Source organism: Crinia signifera, chromosome 9, assembly GCF_055691185.1.
Source record: "Crinia signifera chromosome 9, ASM5569118v1, whole genome shotgun sequence".
Lineage (NCBI taxonomy): Eukaryota > Metazoa > Chordata > Amphibia > Anura > Myobatrachidae > Crinia > Crinia signifera.
In genome coordinates this window covers 131,443,751-131,465,283 of record NC_139225.1, presented here as the reverse complement: position 1 = coordinate 131,465,283, position 21,533 = coordinate 131,443,751, and the positions used below count along the sequence as shown (strand labels likewise).

Below are 21,533 nucleotides of genomic sequence, written 5' to 3'. Positions count from 1 at the left end.
GAGTGGGACATATTTGGGTTACATTTGGAAGCCCCCCTCTAAAAATCCTGCGTTTGCCACTGACGGTGCATGTGATGTCATGGAAGCAAGAGGGAGCCGGCATCCGCAAAGTGCTTAAACACCAATGCTGGCAGCGTCTAGAGTGGTGGCCATGGTGCCCTCGCTAGATAATGTGCCAATAAAATAGACTCTCTTCATTCTGTAATAATTGGAATGGGAAAAAGAAAATTTCTTCCATCAATGTATATTAAAGATCCATACCTGCATGTACCCATATGAGAGAGGCATTAGCGCCTTGTGACTATTTAAAAAAATAATAATAATACTGTAGCAATGACAAAGTCGCTGAGAGTATTTACAATACTTCCTTTAATTCCTTTCCTTCTTTTAAAACCTAAAACAAAAGATCTTCTGATGTATCAATTTCAATAGGTGGTTCCTAGCACGGTGCCCATGATTTGCATCGTATGGCATCTTATGCATTGTATCGCATCGCATGCCATATAGCCGCATGCAATGCAATACGATTTTAAATTGTATAATCACCCAACCCGAAGCATGGCGAGCGTAGCGAGCCGGCGAGGGGTGGCGGTACGCGTCCCCCGACCTTTGAATACCCCACTATCCACGTCGGCGTGGAGCTGAGTTTATATAGTGTGGCGAGCGCAGCGAGCCACCAAGCCCGAAACGTGGCGAGCGCAGCGCGCCCTGCGAGGGGACGCGTATTACTTTACATGTATTCCGCGTCCCCTTGCGAAGCTCACTGCGCTCGCAGCATTTCGGGCTCGGTGGCCCGCTGCGTTTGCCACACTTGAAAATTTAAAATATATTTTGTCTGTACAAAAAGCAGAGAGTATGGGGGAAATTTACCAATATGAAAATTGCTGGTTATTTGATATATTTAAATGGAACTTTGTTATGAGATTACGTCACATATGCAAGTTAACAAAATCTTGATTTCATTTGTATTTTTTTTTTTTAATTGAACAAAAGATGAAATTAAATAATTACTATAGGCTCACATGTAACACAGTTGTCCGGTTTTCCCACATGTGGCATGAAACAAGATGGACACACTTTAACTGTTCCTCTACAATGTTTCAGGGGTTATTACGACCAATGGAGAGAGGTGGAAAGCAATGCGTCGTTTCTCCCTCATGACCTTGAGAAATTTTGGAATGGGGAGGAAGAGCATTGAGGAGAGGATCCAGGAAGAGGCCCGGTGCCTTGGAGAAAGAATAATGCAAAACCAAGGTACTGTAGGTGCAAGATCACCTCTTGGTTATTGTAGTAATATACAGTAGGCTTCGCAGACAGGGGGGGTATTCAGACCTGACTGCTGCACTGCAATTTCAACGGCTGGGCAATAACGGAATGACTGAGCATACATACAGATCATAGCGCACATGCGCAAGGCCATCCCGTGATGAAATCCAGGGTGAGATTTAGGGGGAAATTTACTAAAGGAAATTTGTAAAAAAATAGGTGTATTTTTATCCAGAAATACACTTATTTTTTTACATTTTCTATCCCAAAAATACGGCAATTCGTATTCGTATTGATGTGCTATCAATACGAATACAAATTGCCGTATTTTCGGGATAGTAAATGTAAAAAATCAGTGTATTTCTGGATACAAATACACCTATTTTTTACAAATTTTCTTTAGTAAATTTCCCCCTTAATGGGATGAGAGATTCAGAAAGTGAGAGATTTTCCAGTTTTTTTTAAAGCAGCAATCATTTACACTGCAAAACCAGTTTGATTTTGCAGTGTAAATGATTGCCGCTTTAAAAAACCCTGGAGATTTCTCACCAAATCTCTCATTTTCTGAATCTCTCATCCCATTAAATCTTACCCACAGTGTCTTTTCTAATCGCAAGCCATTAGCAAGTTGACAGGAAGTTGGCGTTATGCAGTGATATACACTAAAAATTCCAGAGTCGGTCAAATTTGTTATATAAACTATGTTATGTGAAAAAATATTCTATTTCCTCTATCAGGTAAACATGGCAGGACATTATGATGAATAAAAAGGTTTGCTTGGCAATTTTCGCACCTACTTTGACAAATTCTCTTGGAACTCAAAGGGTGACATTTATTATTTACAGTGAACCAAATACATTTTATAAGTTTAAATGGCAAATAGTTTGTCTGGCTGCAGATAAAAGAAATGTGTCAGATGTGGGATCTGGAAGGGGTACCGATCTCATGGTAGACCTAAAGATGGTCGACAGTCATAAGGTCAACACCACTAGGTCAACATACTGCAAGGTCGACATGGGTCTAGGTCGACATGGGACAAGGTCAACAGGTCATTAGGTCAACACAAGCATTATGTCGACATGGTCTAGGTCATCAGTCAAAAGGGCGACATGGGGGTTTTCACTGTTTTTTTTTTGACCCGACTGTCGACACAGTCGACATGGACACAGGATTAAGTGCACTGCGTCCCCTCACAAGGCTCGCTGTGCTATTCTCCCACCATGCCCTAGTGGATGGTAGGGCATGAAATACCGCCTGTCAACACATGTTGGCTCAAAAAATAGTAAAAAAACCCATGTCGACCTTTTGACTGTCGAACTAGACCATGTCGACCTAATGAACTGTCAACCTTGTCCCATGTCGACCTTGCAGTATGTATACCTAGTGGTGTCGACCTAATGACTGTTGACCATCTTTAGGTGGACCAACTGACCGTATTTCTCTGGAAGAAGGTAAATAGAGTGCAGGAGATGTGGTATCTGGCAGTATGCAGTGAGAGTGTGGCACAAGAGTATCTAGCAGCGGGTAAGTGCAGTTTGGCAGATTCGGTATCTGGCAGCAGTAAAAGGGATGTAGTGAGTGGTCATACAGAGAAGTAATGTGGAAGATTGGGTCACTGGCTGTATGGAACATAGTGTATAATATGAGGTGTCTTGGCAGGAGGGAAGGGGAGTGTTAAGGTGCCTATACACTTATACAATTTGGGCACTATGCACCCAGATTGGGCCGATAAATCTGGTGAAAGTTCCCAACTCTTATGTGTCTGACCTCCGATTCTGAATCCCGGTCCCCTGCGCATCTGATTGCATACAATATAGTGTGTGCTAAAGGGAACGCTAAGATGTATCTGTGGCCGGAGAGCCCGGCACACGGGGTTAATGGGGGCTACAGCACTGAAGGGGTTAACTCTCCATGCTTTGCCGTTATTCAGGACAAGGGCACTTGACATGTTTTAAACTGTATGAGCAGCACTGAGCTGGGACAGGACCCCTTCTGCAGTGCTGATGTAAGTTGTAGCCTGCTGCTGAGCACCAGGCACAGATTATATGTACTTATGAAATATATGTTTGGCACTGAGCTAGGACTGCATCATATATTGTGTATATTGTATTGAATATTGAGGAATGCATTCTGGACTTACAATGCACTTTGTACATTTCTGGGGGAAGGAATTTAGCAAATCTTGGTGATGTGGAAATGAAATGCTAATCTGCCCCTCTTGTCAGAAGGTCTGTGAGTGTCCAAAACACAGCAGGGAGTAGGCTCTGTGTCTGAAGCCCTGTGTAAAAGGTGATAAGGAAATTTATGTACCATATGTGATGGGTCACTGAACCCAGGCCATCCTGTGTGCCAGGTGTTGGTAATGCAGACATTTGTGTTTCTTTATGTAAACATGTCCAGGAGATAAATATCTCCCCCGGTCATGGAAGTTATATATTCTAAGGAAATTGGACTCATCCTTTGTAGTATGTAATCTTAGGTCGTTATGCACTAGAAGTAACATGTCAGATTGAGATGCAAATTGTAAATGTATGGGGGAGGATCTGACAATGTCAGTGTGTTTTCTGTCTTTATAAGCAGGGCCTGTGAGCCCAAGTTGTCGTACTTCTGCCTGTATCTGAATGCTGTAACATCTTGTATGCTGTACCTCCTAGGGACCTAGGAGAGGGCTCTTTTCAGAGCTTCTACTTGAGCAAATAAACCATCTTTTGCCCAAGAAGTCTGCTTCATCTGCGACCAACAGAATTAATTGCAATAATTCCGTTCTCCGGCTGTTCTGGGCATAGCATCCAGCGTCTCCGAGTCTCCGCTCTGCCAGCTACCAAAGCAGAGGCCTGGTCCGTGACCAGTGGGGGACTAGTCGACACCAGCAGTGTGTCGACGCAGGTAGTACTCAGGTGCCAGCGATTGGACCTGAGGAGGTATCCGTGGTTCCAGACGCCACGTAGGAGGAGTCTGGTGGTGGCAGCGATAACCCCGCCCACTGCGTAGTGGGTGGAGTCAGTAATAGGCGGTTACTGACGGTAACAGGGAATCCCCTATTGGCCAGGTCCCGTGAGACCAGGAACCGCTATCTGTGGACCCGAAGGGCGTAGCCAGAGCTAAGGGCAGGCGTCCGGTCACAGAAATTGGTGGCAAGCCGGTGGGATAACCCAGGCGGCTCTTCAGTCACCCGATTGGAGAAGCCGCGTTACTCAGGGAAGAGTAACGGCAGCCAGGAGAACGCGCAAGATGGCGGACTTCAATGGAATGTCGAAGGATGACCTCGAAATCGTGTGTCGGGAGAAGGGTGTGGATATCCCTTCCATAGCAACTGTAAACGAAATGAGGGCGGCGCTCAAGCGCTTGGAGGAGTCGAGTCGGGAGGAGGTGCAGCACGCTGATGGTGACCGTGTCCAGGAGGACAGCCACACAGAGGACCTTCATCTGGACCCGGTGAGACTCACAAGCCCCGCCCCCTCTAGCAGCAGCCACGTTTCCCAACATTCCCTAGCAGGGCCAGGATCCCCGCGTCCCAGGGTGGACGACGTGGATAGCCTAGCAGATCGGCTAGCGGAATTAGGGGAGAGGGCAACGGAACAAGAACGCATGCTCATCATTCGGATGTGGCATGCGGAGCGGGCACCACAGGCTGTGGTACCCCGGGCGCCGTTGTCAGCTGCTACCCCCCGAGTGGGACGGATTCAGTTTGCTAAGTTTGCTGACAGCGATGGGGACATTGATGGACATTTGCAAGTTTTTAAAAGGACTTGTAAACTACATGATTTGCCCAAACAGGAGTGGGTAAGACACCTTGTGCCCACCCTGCATGGAGAGGCCTTGGAGGCCTATCGAGGAGTGGCCAATGAGGACTGTGGGGACTATGATGTTGTCGCCAAGGCCCTCCTCCAACGGTTTTTTGTAACTCCTGAGTCCTACAGGAAAAAGTTTCGGGACTTGCCAAAGAATCCGGGCAGCACCCACGAGCAGTTTGCCACCCAGCTGCGGCAGTACTTGGTGAAGTGGGTGCAGGAATCAAAGGCCACAACCTGGGACACCCTGATTGATGTGATCTGCAGGGAGCAGTTCTACCGCAGGTGTGCCCAGGAAGTGAAGGAGTGGGTGCTAGATCGGGAGCCACCCAACGTAAAGATGGCTGCCCAGCTAGCGGACAAGTATGTGACAATTCGGTCACAGGGGCTGAAACGCCCAAGTAGCAGCCCGCTACAAAGGACTGTACCACCAGGGGGACACCCCTCTTCAGCTCATCGCCCCCCAAAGCAAGCATCTTCCAACCCGGGTGCTCTTGGCCAGCAATCGCCCCGCAGCGTCCCTGCGAGTAATCAGGGATCATCGGAGCCCCACCTGGTCAAGAAGTGCTACAGCTGTGGGAAAATCGGACATCTGAGGATGAACTGTCCCACACTGCCGGCACCCCAGATTCGCGCTACCAATCCGAATGCTGGAGCCCGGCTTGCTTGCTTGACCCGTGGAGATGAGCCCACAGAGACTTTACCCCCTCCAGTCAGTCCGATGGAGTGTGGTGAGAAGCAGGCAGACTCTGCTGATAGAGTCACCTGCATGGCCATGCGGCCTCTACAGAATATGTGGTGGCACCTGCAGTCGGTCCAAGTGGGGCCCCTGCAGGGGGAAGGCCTGAGAGACTCTGGGGCCTCAATCACTGTGGTGAGCCCCAGACTGATTGATCCTGCTGCAACCTTGCAGGGTCGCACTGCCAAAGTTACAATGGCAGATGGAGCGGAGCGAGAGGTGCCCATGGCCAGAGTCTACCTGGATTGGGGGGCTGGACCAGAGTTGCGAGATGTTGCCGTCATGGATGGCCTCCCAACAGATGTAGTCCTGGGGAATGATCTTGGGGGTGGAATCGTTACTACATTTGCTAACGCCATCGCCTGGAGTCAAGCTGCCAGACTACCGTCCTTACCATCAACGCCAGCACAGCCCAGCCCAGAGGAACAGACCACAGCGGCAAGACAACTGCCAGCACAGCCAACCACAGCATCAACCAGCCCAGAGGAAAAGACTACAGCGGCTAGATCAACGCATCTCCCCAGCATGCCTTTTGCCTCTGGTGTGCCTACGTCCCCTAGCAACGCAGAGGATGTGTGTGCCAGCTTGTTGTATCCTGTGATGGTACACAGCGATGCTACTGTTCCTAGTGGTTTGCCAACTCCAGCGGTGAGTATGAGTGACCACACTGACCTTAAAATGACTGACCCAAACCAGAATGACCCTAGACATCCCAACCTAGATGCCCCTGTAGAGTGTCCCCCTTTAGGAGAAAGTGAGGGGCACTGGCTGGGGGTTCAGGAGGCTCCGCTCTCTGACCCATCCCTGACAGGCATACGTTGCCAAGCTCGCAGCGGCCTTGATGCGGTGGGGGTGGGGAGTGTGCCCGGGCAGGAAGGGTTCAGGCCCAGGGTAGTCAGGAAGGTAGAAGGGGATACACCAGAGAGGGTGGGTTCCCCAAGACGTAGGTCCTTTGAGGAGGACAGGAGGGCAGGTCTGACAGTTGTTGCAGACGGGTGCCCGGGAGAAGTGACAGGGGTGCAGTGCCTGGAGGATAGTGTGGGAGGAGACAGGGGTAGGCCCAGACCAGTGAAGGTAGAGGCGACCAGAGGCTGTCCCCGGCCCACAACCCCCAGACAGGTACTGACCTTAGAAACTGTAAGGCCCTACAGACCAGTTGTCCCTGACTCTAGTTTGGTAGTGACGTCCCTTACAGTAGTGACTAGGAAGGGCCTTCCCAAGACAGTGGACTGTACACCTGCTTGTGAGTTGGCATTCCAGTCGCTGAAGGAGGCTCTGGTACCAGCTCCAGTGCTGATGACGCATATTTATTACCAGGACACTGTGGTACGGACTATTGCGTCACTGCACGGACTGGAAGCAGTACTGAGCCAAGAGGAGCCATATGGGCAGGAGCACCCTGTGGCTTGTGTGAGCAGAATACTGCTATGGATGGAGGTGGGGTATGCCACAATTTGGACACACTGGGTGGCAATTGTGTATGCAGCAGACCAGCTTTGGCACAGATGGTGCCACTGGCACCCTACTGGTGTGAAGGAACACCCACCTGATGAAGGTTTGCCCCCTTCATTGGGGGAAACAGACAGACTGTTGTTGTGGGGCCTTGGACTTGGACACTGTGGTGACTGTGTGGACTTTCAGCACCAACCGGATATGGCCCACTGCAGTCTGGAGGAACTGTCTAGGCTGGGGGCCAACACCCCCAGGCACTCGAAGTAACCCCCAAATGGGCTGCGGGACCAGGAGCCAAGTCGTTGGGACATGGCCCTCTGGTTTCCCGCTTGAAGGGGGGGGAAGAAGTGTGGCCGGAGAGCCCGGCACACGGGGTTAATGGGGGCTACAGCACTGAAGGGGTTAACTCTCCTTGCTTTGCCGTTATTCAGGACAAGGGCACTTGACATGTTTTAAACTGTATGAGCAGCACTGAGCTGGGACAGGACCCCTTCTGCAGTGCTGATGTAAGTTGTAGCCTGCTGCTGAGCACCAGGCACAGATTATATGTACTTATGAAATATATGTTTGGCACTGAGCTAGGACTGCATCATATATTGTGTATATTGTATTGAATATTGAGGAATGCATTCTGGACTTACAATGCACTTTGTACATTTCTGGGGGAAGGAATTTAGCAAATCTTGGTGATGTGGAAATGAAATGCTAATCTGCCCCTCTTGTCAGAAGGTCTGTGAGTGTCCAAAACACAGCAGGGAGTAGGCTCTGTGTCTGAAGCCCTGTGTAAAAGGTGATAAGGAAATTTATGTACCATATGTGATGGGTCACTGAACCCAGGCCATCCTGTGTGCCAGGTGTTGGTAATGCAGACATTTGTGTTTCTTTATGTAAACATGTCCAGGAGATAAATATCTCCCCCGGTCATGGAAGTTATATATTCTAAGGAAATTGGACTCATCCTTTGTAGTATGTAATCTTAGGTCGTTATGCACTAGAAGTAACATGTCAGATTGAGATGCAAATTGTAAATGTATGGGGGAGGATCTGACAATGTCAGTGTGTTTTCTGTCTTTATAAGCAGGGCCTGTGAGCCCAAGTTGTTGTACTTCTGCCTGTATCTGAATGCTGTAACATCTTGTATGCTGTACCTCCTAGGGACCTAGGAGAGGGCTCTTTTCAGAGCTTCTACTTGAGCAAATAAACCATCTTTTGCCCAAGAAGTCTGCTTCATCTGCGACCAACAGAATTAATTGCAATAATTCCGTTCTCCGGCTGTTCTGGGCATAGCATCCAGCGTCTCCGAGTCTCCGCTCTGCCAGCTACCAAAGCAGAGGCCTGGTCCGTGACCAGTGGGGGACTAGTCGACACCAGCAGTGTGTCGACGCAGGTAGTACTCAGGTGCCAGCGATTGGACCTGAGGAGGTATCCGTGGTTCCAGACGCCACGTAGGAGGAGTCTGGTGGTGGCAGCGATAACCCCGCCCACTGCGTAGTGGGTGGAGTCAGTAATAGGCGGTTACTGACGGTAACAGGGAATCCCCTATTGGCCAGGTCCCGTGAGACCAGGAACCGCTATCTGTGGACCCGAAGGGCGTAGCCAGAGCTAAGGGCAGGCGTCCGGTCACAGTATCATATGTGATCCTGCTGCCCGACGGCTCCCTGGTGGGGTATTGCATGCAACGGCGGAATGCGATGCCTCGCATAAGTGTATGGGCACCTTTACAGATAAACTGCAGTATGTAGCAGCAGGTACTAGGGGTTGTGCTAGATGGAGTGTCTATTAATACTAGGGTTGCCTACCCTCCCAGAATGGCCAGGAGGGTCCCGGAAATTGGGTCGCCCTCCCGGCCCCCAGAAAAGGGGAGCAAGCCTCCCGGAATGTGGCCAGTCTCCTGTGGCCCCCCATGGGAGCAAATGACATGAATCTCATCTTTGTAGCCGTCCCCACTGTGCAATGCCTAAAATACCGGCATTGCATGGCAGGGGGCGTGGCCACAAGGGCATGATTATGCTGACCACGCCCACACTACGGGTGATTCGCCGGGGACCCTGCCCCTCCCCCCCTTCCTGCCTCACTGAACTGGCTGCCCTCTCCCAGAGGGGGCAGCCAGAAAGTCGCCAACCCTGGTTAATACATGTGTTTTTCTCCAACAATCTGCATAGAGTAATTCCATAACATGAAGTAGGTAAATCTCAGGGCTATTTTTCAGCAGGCTCCAGCAGGAACTGAGGCCCTTATTCTAGTTCACTCTTTCTGACAAAATATTTCTTAGATGGACAAAACCATGTGCACTGCAGGTGAGGCAGGTGTAAAACCCCACCCAAATCTAATTATCTCTGCACAAGTAACAGCTGCCTCACCTGCAGTGCACATGGTTTTGTCCATCTAAGAAATATTTTGTCAGAAAGAGTGAACTAGAATAAGGGCCTCAGTTCCTGCTGGAGCCTGCTGAAAAATAGCCCTGGTAAATCTGTTCCATGTAGCAATAGTCATGACAATGAAATGATAGTCCACATGTACTTCCATACAGTATTGATTTTTGGGAAACTTCAGTATACTGATCAGATCTATAACTTTATTATTTAAATCTTCAATTACAGATACCCCATTTGACCCAACATACCTGCTGGGATTGGCAGTTTCTAATGTTATTTGTTCTGTTGTGTTTGGTGAGAGATTTGACTATGAGGACAAGAAGTTCATGGCCCTCTTATCTTATCTTAGAGAAATGTTCAAGCAACTGAATTCTCTCTCTGGTCAGGTACAATTTTTAAAAGGAATGCAGCATTTTTAGTGTGGAATACTCTGGACCTTTATAGTACCAAACAACCACAAAGTTCTGTCCTATTAATCAATATGAGGTTACAGTACTATTAGTAGCATTGGTAACATTTTACTTGGCGTGCACTCCTGCATGTCTTAATCACACCTGCAGGGCCACCACTAGTAATGTTGGGGCCCGGTACTAACCTTCAGCCCGAGCCCCCAGCGGCACCCCCCCCTCGCACGCCAGCACCCCGCCCCCCATTACTATTACTTACCAGCGGCACAGCATCTTCTCCCTCCAGGACTCGGAGCACTCACTGCACAGTGCAGCCTGCAGAGCGCCGAGCCCCTCTGTATCCTAGGCTCGGCGCTCTGCGGGCTGCACTGTGTATTGTGCACGCCTGGCCGCCGGCGCTGGGTGGGGGATACTGTGCGGGTGCGGGTGGTGCCATGCCACTGTGGGCAGCTGCCCAGGCCCCTGCAGAGGCTGGGCCCAGGACAGCTGTACCCTTGGCACCCCCCTGTCGGCGGTCCTGCCCCCCTGTCATCTGAACATGCAATCAAATCTGCTTCTATAGTCAAAGACTGCATGTTTAGTGACAGTCCGGAACGATATCATTGACAATATTGTTCAGTGTGTATGATATAGATATATAGATATATATCTCTATCTCGTGGAAGGTTTTATTTTTATTAAGAGAAAATAATAAAACATACTACTCATTTTTCAGATTCTTAATATGTTCCCAAGCTTGCATCACATTCCTGGCCCCCACCAGAAAATCTTTACAAATAATACTAAGATGAGAGAGTTTGTGAGAGACATGGTGGCGTCTCATCGGGACACACTGGATGAGAATTGCCCTCGAGACTTCATTGACTGCTTTCTTGTGAAGATGGAGGAGGTTGGTTGGTTTGTTTGTTTGGGCTTTTGAAGATAGAGTTAGCTGGGGTTGAAAAAAATCATTTACAATTTTTTATTAATAAATCCTACACAAAATCTTCCAGGAAAAAAATAATCCAAACACTGAATTCTGTGAGGAGAATTTACAAGGGACAGTGATTGACCTGTTCTTTGCTGGGACGGAGACATCAAGCTTGACATTAAGATACGGCTTTCTTATAATGCTCAAATACCCAGAGATACAAGGTAAACCTAATGCTTAGTCTAGGCCAGCGGTTCTCAAACTGTGGGTCCTGACCCCAAAGTGGGTCCCAACCTTCTCAGCATGGGGTCGCGACTCCATTTTGCTGACCATCAGGCTAATGACTTTTCTAATCTCAGTCAGTGATTGAAGGAGTCTGAAATATCTGTTGAATTGTCTGTTACTTCAGGCTCCTCCCATCATTTTGTGCCTCCACAATGCTGCCATGTATGTGCTGTCTGCTGACTACACATGTGATGTGATGATCTTATGCAGGGGTCCCGCATTTATTTTTATTGTATGATGGGGTCCCAGAGCAAAATAGTTTGAGGACCCCCTGGTTTAGGCAGTTGGATTTACAGCTGAAACTATACAATTGTAAAACATCACCCACATCCCGCTTGATATTTTGGTACTTGTTTCCTAGCACGGCGCCCATCGCATCGTATACCATAACACTAAATATGGTATACAATGTGATATTGTACAATAAAATATTGCATCACATCGTATGCCATACAATGGCATAGGATGCAATGGTATACGATTTTTGATTGTACAAGCACCCTGATGGGTCCTTACAATGTTAAATGGCCCCCCATTGTCAACACCACCCCCAGCATCAACGCCAACCCGAAGCATGGCGAGCGTAGCGGTACGTGTCCTCCGACCTTTTCATACCGCCACGAAGAGTGGCGAGTGCAGCTCACCACACTATCTAAAATCAACTCCATGCCGACGTGGATAGTGGGGATATGAAAAGGTCAGAGGACGTGTACCGCTGCCCCTCGCAGGCTCGCTGTGCTCGCCACGTTTCGGGTTTGCGGTTCTAGTTTGAGTTGATAGTGGGGGTGGCCTGGGGGTGCATTTAACATTGTAAGCACCCATCAGGGAGTTTGTACAATTAAAAACTGCATTGCATCGATGCGATCAGATGCCCTAAGATGAACATCGGGGGCGCCGGGCTAGGAAACAAGTGCCGATATTTTCAATGTGCTCATTATTCAAAAGCATTAGAAACAATTTCCGTCAATCCCCGAAAAACTCATGTTCATCCTATGCCTAATACATCTAGCATCCATGTGCCATGTAATGCTCCTTGCAACTTGTGCTTTGTCGTATCGCTTCTTAGCATTATAATTTGCATAATGCTTTTATTGAGTCATAGTACAGGTGGAGTATCTCTTATCCTAAATGCTCGGGACAGAAGTATTTTGGATAACGGATTATTCCGTATTTCAGAATATTTTTATATTACTGTAAGTACTGTATCTTGCATTTATGTTGTACAAACACATCAAACACATGACATACACACAAATATATTTTATTTGTGCATAAAACAAGGTTTCAAAACATGAAACAAAGTCTGTACTATATCAGGTACTGAATGTGAATGCCAAGCAAACATGTCCTTGCACATATATAGAATCAGTTACATACAGTATCATTTCCTCAGTAGTGCCAGTTACATATCATGTCCCCAGTAGTGCTGTTACACATGTCCCCAGTAGTGCCAGTTACATATCATGTCCCCAGTAGTAATGTTACAGATGTCCCCAGTAGTGCCAGTTACATATTATGTCCCCAGTAGTGCTATTACAGATGTCCCCAGTAGTGCCAGTTACATATCATGTCCTCAGTAGTGCTGTTACAGATGTCCCCAGTAGTGCCAGTTACATATCATGTCCCCAGTAGTGAATTTACAGATGTCCCCAGTAGGGCCAGTTACATATCATGTCCCCAGTAGTGCTATTACAGATGTCCCCAGTAGTGCCAGTCACATATCATGTCCTCAGTAGTGCTGTTACAGATGTCCCCAGTAGTGCCAGTTACATATCATGTCCCCAGTAGTGCTGTTACAGATGTCCCCAGTAGTGCCAGTTACATATCATGTCCCCAGTAGTGATGTTACAGATGTCCCCAGTAGTGCCAGTTACATATCATGTCCCCAGTAGTGATGTTACAGATGTCCCCAGTAGTGCCAGTTACATATCATGTCCCCAGTAGTGCTATTACAGATGTCCCCAGTAGTGCCAGTCACATATCATGTCCCCAGTAGTACTGTTACAGATATTTTTCTTCACTTTCTGGAATGTATGGTTTTCAGAATAATTTGGATAACGGATATTTGGATAAGAGACACTCAACCTGTATAATGTAACATAGCACTAGAAAAACCGGAGAGTATAATAACATCTTCTTTAGACCAGATGTTGGTGTTCCTAAACTGTATTGTGCATGCGGCAGGTTGCAAGTGAAATCTGTCACGGCTTCTGCTGATGTAATTCAGTACACAGTGGAAATGAACAGTTGCAGTAGTTCGAAACTGGCTAAGGATCATTCCTGGCTGCAAATAATTATCATTTTATCATCAGCATACTATACAATAATTGTTTTTTAATTGTTTTTATTTTTTACAGAAGAGATGCTCAATAAGCATTTCAAACAGTGAGCTCAGTTCAGGTGCAATTGTGTTCGCCTGCTCTGGTGAACTTTATTCCCATGCTTTGACTTCTACAGTTATGTCATGCAGTGGATGCTAAACTGCCTAAAGAGACATATTCTTCTGGAATAGCCAGTTAGAGCTTTCTCTTGGCCAAGTAAGCCTCAACAAATAATATTATTTTAAAGACAAGGAGTAGATATTAGTGTTTAGTTAACAGTAACTATACTGTAGATGTGTGTTTCAATAGCATCCAAATCCTCACTGCAACCACCATTGGTAATCAAACAGGGGCAGTGAGACTCTGACAAATGCACAGTTCAAATCCAAAACATCAGCACTGAGTCCACCTCTAAATCAGGCCCGTTGTGTGTTTTTACAGTACATACTTTAAAAGCATTTGTTATATTGTCCTTATTTGTTTTAATATAACAGAGAAGATACAAGAGGAGATTGACCATGTAGTTGGCCTGGACCGATGTCCATCAGTGGAGGATCGGAGTAAAATGCCATATACAGATGCTGTGATCCACGAGATTCAGAGATTTGCAGATATTTTTCCTGTAGGACTGCCACGTGCAGCACGAGAGGACACCGTCTTCAGGGGATATCACATTCCCAAGGTACCATAAGAGAGTTAATGACAAAATGTCCTCAGGCTTTTTTGCACCTGGAAACATATACTTGTCCTTTAATGTATTTATAGTAAATGATCGTATAATGCTGATAATATATTTATGATTCTTTTCAGGACATGTTGGTGGTTCCGATTCTAACCTCAGTCCTGAAGGACCCAAAGCACTTTCAGAATCCAGAACACTTTGATCCTGGGCACTTTCTTAATGAGAATGGTGGCTTTAAGAAGAATGAAGCCTTTATGCCTTTTTCTACAGGTAATACTAACTTACAAAATACATATCTTAGGGCCTGATTCAGACCTGATCACTAGGCTGCATATACTCGCAGACTAGCAAAAAGGTCAGCACCACCCAACGCCCCACCGAATACCCGCCATCCCCCCAGCTGCCCGCATCCCCTCACTAGCATGCAAGGGGATGTATACGAGAACATGCGGCTGAAGGGGACAGAAATCATTCAGTTTCCTGCATGTGCAAAAGCCTCTTTGAGTGTGACAAAGTGCGAGTGTAAGAAGTGAAGGGGCGGGGATGATGCAACAAGTGCGGCAATGGGTGAAAATGGATCATTGGAGGTTATTCTGATCGGAGCGGCCAAACGTGCGTACGGTCACTATTAGCGTACGCTCTCCGTACGCGGCCGTTAGGGTTAAGTCCACCCACAACTCAGCCGCATACGTACGGCCAGAAACAACGTCGAAGGGGAGTGGCGTACAATTGAGCGTACGCCAACGTACACGGACGGATCAGCCCTTAGACTCCGACAACTGGCGTACAACAGAGCGTACGCCACCGTTTACGGACGTCTCTCGTCCGTCTTCCCACCGACTTCTTGCGGCTATCTGAGTGTACGCCAGCTTGCACGGACGGGTCCCTATTGTTTTCAATAGAAAACTCAGCTTATGTCACCGCTCGTGAGAGTGAGCGTACGTCCGTGTACGCTGGCATACCCTTCACATATATGGACCTGCAAATCTTGCCTTTCAACTATAATTATGAAAATTAATTAATTGATTGAATTAATTAATGTGCAAAATAGTGGGCATGGGCTTAAAACATTGCTGAAACATCCTTTGTAGGTGTTAGATGTGGTTTATGTTATTGTATCATAAATACAAAACCTATGTTTGTATTAGAGTGAACACGTTGACACATGTCGACTTGTGTCGATTGAGTGTGCTACTGTGTAAAGTCTATGAAAGCACGTAGTGAATGTGTATAACTGTTTAACAAATAGCTACCTTAGCATATATAAGCAGGTCTTAAAAAGATTCTAACCTTAAATTAAACAAACCTTTAAATGTCGAGAAGTATAGAAAGATAAGCTTCCAATGTGTTTGAGTGCTGTGTGTGGCTTGCAGGTAGTGAAATCATGGTTTGGACTTAATAGACTGCAGCATTGCTTATTACATTCAGGTGTATATGTTTGAGTAGGAATCAGCGTTAATTAGCAAACTCAGGCGCACGCTGTCATGCGGTATCTGTAGGGGTGGTCTGAGCTGGCGGTTGGCGGCCGCCTGTTTTGTGTCCGTGTACGCCCATGTTTACGCCCATTTTCCCTCATTATTTCGGCCGCTCCCCTCAACACGCCCCTATGCCGCCCCCAATGCCCGTACTCTCGCGTACAGGTTTTTTCGCACGGAGAGACCCGTCCGTAAGCGTTGTGGAGTGTTCGCGCCTGCACATTAGCGAATGTACGCATGCGCAGATCATGAAAAACCCCGGAACGTACGCGTACGGCCCGGCCGCACCAACCAGAATAAGGCCCAAAGTGAGGGCGGCCATGATGGCAGTGTGACCTCACACACATTCACTGTGATCCCAAACATGGCTGGCCTGTACCTGGCTTCGCAGCTAGGCTGTGCAAAATTCTGAGAGCATATCACGAGGATGGACTGCAGGTTGTAGTTTTGGAAGGATTCACAAATCTACAACCGTTATTCATAGACACAGTTTTACACAGTGCCGCATCAGGTTGCCAGTCAATAAATCGACACCAAAAAGTCAACATGCATAAGGTCAAGGTCGACACATGTAAAAGGTGGCATAGAAAAGGTCAACACATGAAAGGGTCAACTTGAGTCTTTTACTTTCTATGTTAATATTGACAAATTATATCCACCGCGCAGCCCCAATCCCCCGCCCCCCCCCCCCCCCCCAATCCCCTGCAGCCTTACCTATCGCGCTGGTCCCGGCGGCTCCGTTCTTCTTCTGCTGAGGACCACCACAAAATGGCTGCCCCCATACAGCAGACAGTTTCAGAGAACTGTGTGCTATATGGGGGCGGCCATTTTGTGGTGGTCCTCATCAGAAGAACGGAGCCGCCGGGACCAGCGAGATAGGTAAGTCTGCGGGGGATTGGGGGGGGGGGTGTAACTATAGCACCGCAGCCCCCGGCGCCCCCACATGCACAGCGCCCCCCCGCGGTGGCGGGGGCTGCGGTGCTATAGTTACGCCGCTGGTGCCAGGTGTGTTTCTCTGCTACTGTGCACACACTTTACTGTTCTCACTCATGGTTTAGATTGGCAAAGTATGAGAAAATTAAAAAAAAAATTAAAGAAAAGAACCCTCATTTGACCTTTTCATGTATCGAACAATGTCACGTTGAATATATACTTGTCTTGATCTTTTTGTTTATGTCAACCTTGTGCATATACAGTATTTCACCCAAATGGTATTGACCTAATCCCCATTGACCCATCATCTGGATCCCCTTACAACATGCATGGCTTCATATGATGGATTTTGAAACATTGTAGTTAATGTATTGTGACCTAAGGCAGCATTTGTATTCAGGGCCGCTAAAACCTGTCTGTGTGGTCAACATGTGGGGGCATGGCCACACCCCAGTAGGAAAAAAATGAAAAACATTTGCAGGAGTTGCGGGCTGTGTGCCGAAGTATAGGCTGCTGCTGTGCGCTGAGAGGCTGTGCTGCTGCGGCAGACTGTACTCTTTACTGTGGGCCCAGGTAAAAAGTACCTGCCCCCCCTCTCGACAGCACTGATTGTATTTTATTTAAGTCATCATTTCTGTTTTATTTTTACCATCACCCTAGCACAGTGGCGTAACTAGCTTTTGGGCGCCCCCCCCGCCGTTAAATGGAGGGCGCCCACCCACGCACCCCGCCGCACCAACCCCCGCCCGCCCCCCCCGCCACACCAACCCTCGCCCGCCGCACCAACCCTCGCCCGTCCCGCCACACCAACCCCCGCCTCGCCGCCCATGCAATCCCCCCCATCCCCCGCAGTCTTACCTACGCTCAGTACGCGCTGGTCCCGGCTCCCTTCTTCTGCTATGAGGACCACCACAAAATGTCTGCCCCCATGCAGCAGACAGTTTCAGAGAACTTTCTGCTACATGGGGGCGGACATTTTGTTGTGGTCCTCATAGCAGAAGAAGGGAGCCGGGACCAGCGCGTACTGAAGACTGACAGGTAAAGACTGTGGGGGATGGCTGCGGGGCGGCGGGGTGTAACTATAGCACTGCAGCCCCCGGCGCCTGCACATGCACAGCGCCCCCCCACGCAGTCGCGGGGGCTGCGGTGCTATAGTTACGCCCCTGCCCTAGCATTCATAGTTGTGGATTGATTGATCTACAGTGTCTAGATAGCAGAAGGTAGACATGCAGTAGGTCGACAGGGTAAAAAAAGGTAGCTCATCAAATGGTAAGAAGATTGACAATCAAAAGGTCTACATGAGTATTCCAAATTGTTTGTGCCAATGTCAACATGGACCTCCAATTACTGTAACATCTGACCTTGCGTGGCTCGATTAGCTCGCCATGCTTCGGGCACGGTGCCTCGCTATACTCAGCCACTATTATATTCTCCCTCTATGCCGACATGGTTGTGAAGTATAAAAAAACTAAAATTAGAACAATTGTGGAAAAATCCTATTGACCTTTTGACCTTTTCAGCCTTTTACCTCTGTTGACATTATGAATGTCGAACTGTGTCATGTCAACCTTTTGACCCTGTTGACCTATTGCATGTCAACCTTTTGCTGTCGACCTATTGCTTGTCGGCCTTTTGCTGTCGACCTATTGACTGTCTATCTAGACACTGTTGTCACTCATTACATAGATAATGTCAACAAAGACAAAGGGCCAGATTCTCTAAGCTTCAAAAGTGATAAAATGGAGAGTGATAATTAGCCAGCCAATCAGCTCCTACCAGCCATGTCACAGACGGTGTTTGAAAAATGTCAGACAGGAGCTGATTGGCTGGCTTTTTATCACTCTCTATTTTATCACTTTTGAAGCTTAGAGAATCTGGCCCAAACTGAGCTGCTTTTCATATATTAGCACATTTTACATATATTGTATACTGTGTATGTGTATGTATATATATATATATATATATATATATATATATACACATATATAAATATATACATATACTGTATATATGTCTAGTGTCCGTGTGACTCAGAATCACTGCCATCTGTTGGCAGGAAGTGAAACTGCAAAAAATTCAGAAGACAGACTTTTATAAATCATCAGTTTTGGCGTCAAAATAACAATATGCAATTTTAAGAGACAATTTTGATAGCGACAATCAGAAGTTATTTCAGCCATGAGGAATATGGGATTGTTTATTGTTCTTTTCCATCCCCCAGGAAAACGCATGTGTATGGGGGAGGGTCTGGCCCGCATGGAGATCTTCCTTTTCTTCACCTCTATACTGCAAAAGTTTACTTTGAAGCCCACAGTGGACAGGAACGACTTGGAGATTACACCAGAACCCAAGACCAATGGTTCTCGACCCCGGACCTATAAAATGTTTGCTGTCCCTCGCTGAGGAAGTCCTCATCATATTTCATAATGTCTAATAACATATAGTAATGTGAGACATTCCCAGAGTACACTCGTAGATAAATCTGTTTCCAGTATTATAACCATATAGATGTACTCAGGTCCAGATCTAGGATCTATGAGACATGTATTTAGAGATTATTCTCATTTTATTGGGAACACAAAGGATGACACCGTACATGTGCCTGGTCAGTCACACCCCTCCCCAGGGACGGAACTAGAACTTTGTGGGCCCCATAGCAAAATCTAGAATCCCCTGCCTTTGTCACTATATGATTAGTCCGTTCTAGGCTCCTCTATTACAATCTGGTATGGAGGGGCCAATGAATCTGACAAACGAAGCCTGCAAAGAGTGGTGAGGACAGCAGAGAAGATTATTGGGACGGACCTCCCCCTGTAAGGGAGCAATACTTAAGCAGGGTCAGGAACCGCGCTGGGAAGATCGTGACGGACAAACTCCACCTTGGCCATAACATATTCTCTCATCTGATAGACGCTTCAGGTCCATCCCTGCCAAGTCGTCAAGAACCGCAAAAAGCTTCTTCCCAATAGCTATTCAACTATTGAACAATGCACTCTTATATTATGCTAATCTAAACACCTAACTGCTCTGCCTGACCTTGCAAATCATACAGTAACATGTGAATTTGAATGCGCAACTGATGCAATGTATGTATGTCCTGTTATCCCTCTTGTACCATGCTTGAAGCTGCACTGTATCCACAAAAAAATCCTAGTATACATGGCCAATAAAGTGATTCTGATTCTGAATCTAAATGAGGGCTGCATAGGCATGGAATTATATAAGAGTCTCGGATAGTTGTGATTCATAAGAAAATAGAGCTGTTGCTAGGCAGATCAATCCCCTACAAAAGTTGTAGTTGGGCCAGATTAGCCTATCAGGAGATGTGTGGAAGGTTAGATGTAGCTGGGTTTTAAGGCTAATTTGCATACCTGCACTTCCTTTTATGATCTCGGAAGCCCGCCCTCCTTTTTTCATGATTCGATCTCTGAAATTTCATATTCAATTAGCGCTTTAGGCAGGAAGGTGCTGTTGACCAGCGGTCACATGGGGCATAAGTGGTCTTGTGATGCACCTACCCTTTCAAAGGATGGCTGCTGAATTCTGCCCTTGCAAGGGGACAATGAGTATTTCTATTGGAAATGTCCACGCTATGCCATAGTAAAGGGTGGTGAGACCTTCTCAACACTGGTTATGCTTTTAGTCAGATGGGGCATTTCAGTGGCCACCATTTTAAGTTGGGGGTGTTTCAGTCACCACCATTTTATAATCTTAGTTAGCTAAGGCTGGTTATCAAGGGCTTCCTTGCCATCCCTTGCCACCAGGGTCATTCCAATTAATAAATATTTAATGACCTTTTAAACTTATGCAGTTGTGTCCATGTCGTTATTTTTTCATTGCTAAGCTAGCTTAAAGTTTGGTGTCAAAAGTGAATCACGGTAAATCAATAGATGCCTTATCACCCTTAGACAGAGGATAGTGAGATAGAAAGAGTTTGTCAGTGTTCAGAGAGAGATAGAGGGTGAAGGAGACAGAGAGAGAGAGAGAGAGAGAGAGAGAGAGAGAGAGAGAGAAAGAGAAGGTTTTCATGGAAAAAGAGGGAATGAGAGAAATAGAGGGACAGTGCCAGGGAAAGAGAGAATGAGAGGAGAGAGAGAGAGAGAGAGAGAGAGAGAGAGAGAGAGTAAGGAGAGAGATGGAGAAGGAGCAAGCAGGAGAGACATTAGTTGACAGCACAGGATGAGGGTGGAGGCATAGACGGACAGATGGAGGGGGGCAAGGACAGGTGGATGTGGGCATGGACTGACATATGGAAGCAGAGCCAGATTAAGGTCTAAATGGGCCTGGAGCTGAAAATGATCAAGGGCCTATTATGCGCAATAATAGGGGTTGTGGCCAGCACCTAATAATGTGGGGGGCGTGACCAGTGTTCTGGTTGGGTGGTCTCTATTTGTGAAAAAAGGGGAAAAAGGGAAATGGGATAAGGCCAAGGGCACTGGGCTAATTTGATTATTGGTTAGAAGGTTTTCTCCAATCAACACAGTAAATAAATAAATAACGTTATAAAGTTGTGGAGGTGCTCCCAGGGAGTAGGATAAATGCAATAGAAAAAGGGTGATATCCAAGAGAGGATATCGAAAAAGTCTCCCGGGTGGGGCACAGCCTTCTTTAGTAATGTAGTATCAGTTAAGATTAAACTTTATTAATACTAAAATGATCCTGTAAGTGGATCAAAAATAACAGACATGAGACAAAGACATACAAATAACATATATAAATAAATATTTTCAAAGAGAAAAGTAGTGAAATATAATGTTTGTAAAAGTCTGAAATAGAAGCTGGAATGCCTCTATGTTTTAAATATAGGGGTAAATTTCAATGTATTCCCAAATTTTTCAGACAAAAAACACACGCCTTCACTGACCAGAATAGGTCTTCACGTAGATAAATATCAATA

At 46.8% G+C, this 21,533-nt stretch overlaps 1 protein-coding gene across 1 annotated transcript in view; it reads left to right on the top strand.

Annotated features, from left to right (window-relative positions):
• Positions 1-20,442, top strand: part of LOC146036051 (cytochrome P450 2H2-like) — a 32,504-nt gene extending 12,062 nt beyond the window's left edge. Inside the window, exons 3-9 of the mRNA XM_083159822.1 lie at positions 1,105-1,254; positions 9,849-10,009; positions 10,746-10,919; positions 11,023-11,164; positions 14,041-14,228; positions 14,357-14,498; positions 18,858-20,442. Coding sequence (XP_083015948.1) covers positions 1,105-1,254; positions 9,849-10,009; positions 10,746-10,919; positions 11,023-11,164; positions 14,041-14,228; positions 14,357-14,498; positions 18,858-19,039 — 1,139 coding nt within the window. The 3' untranslated portion in view covers positions 19,040-20,442. The remainder of the gene's footprint in view (positions 1-1,104; positions 1,255-9,848; positions 10,010-10,745; positions 10,920-11,022; positions 11,165-14,040; positions 14,229-14,356; positions 14,499-18,857) is intronic.
• The last annotated feature ends 1,091 nt before the right edge of the window (positions 20,443-21,533 follow it).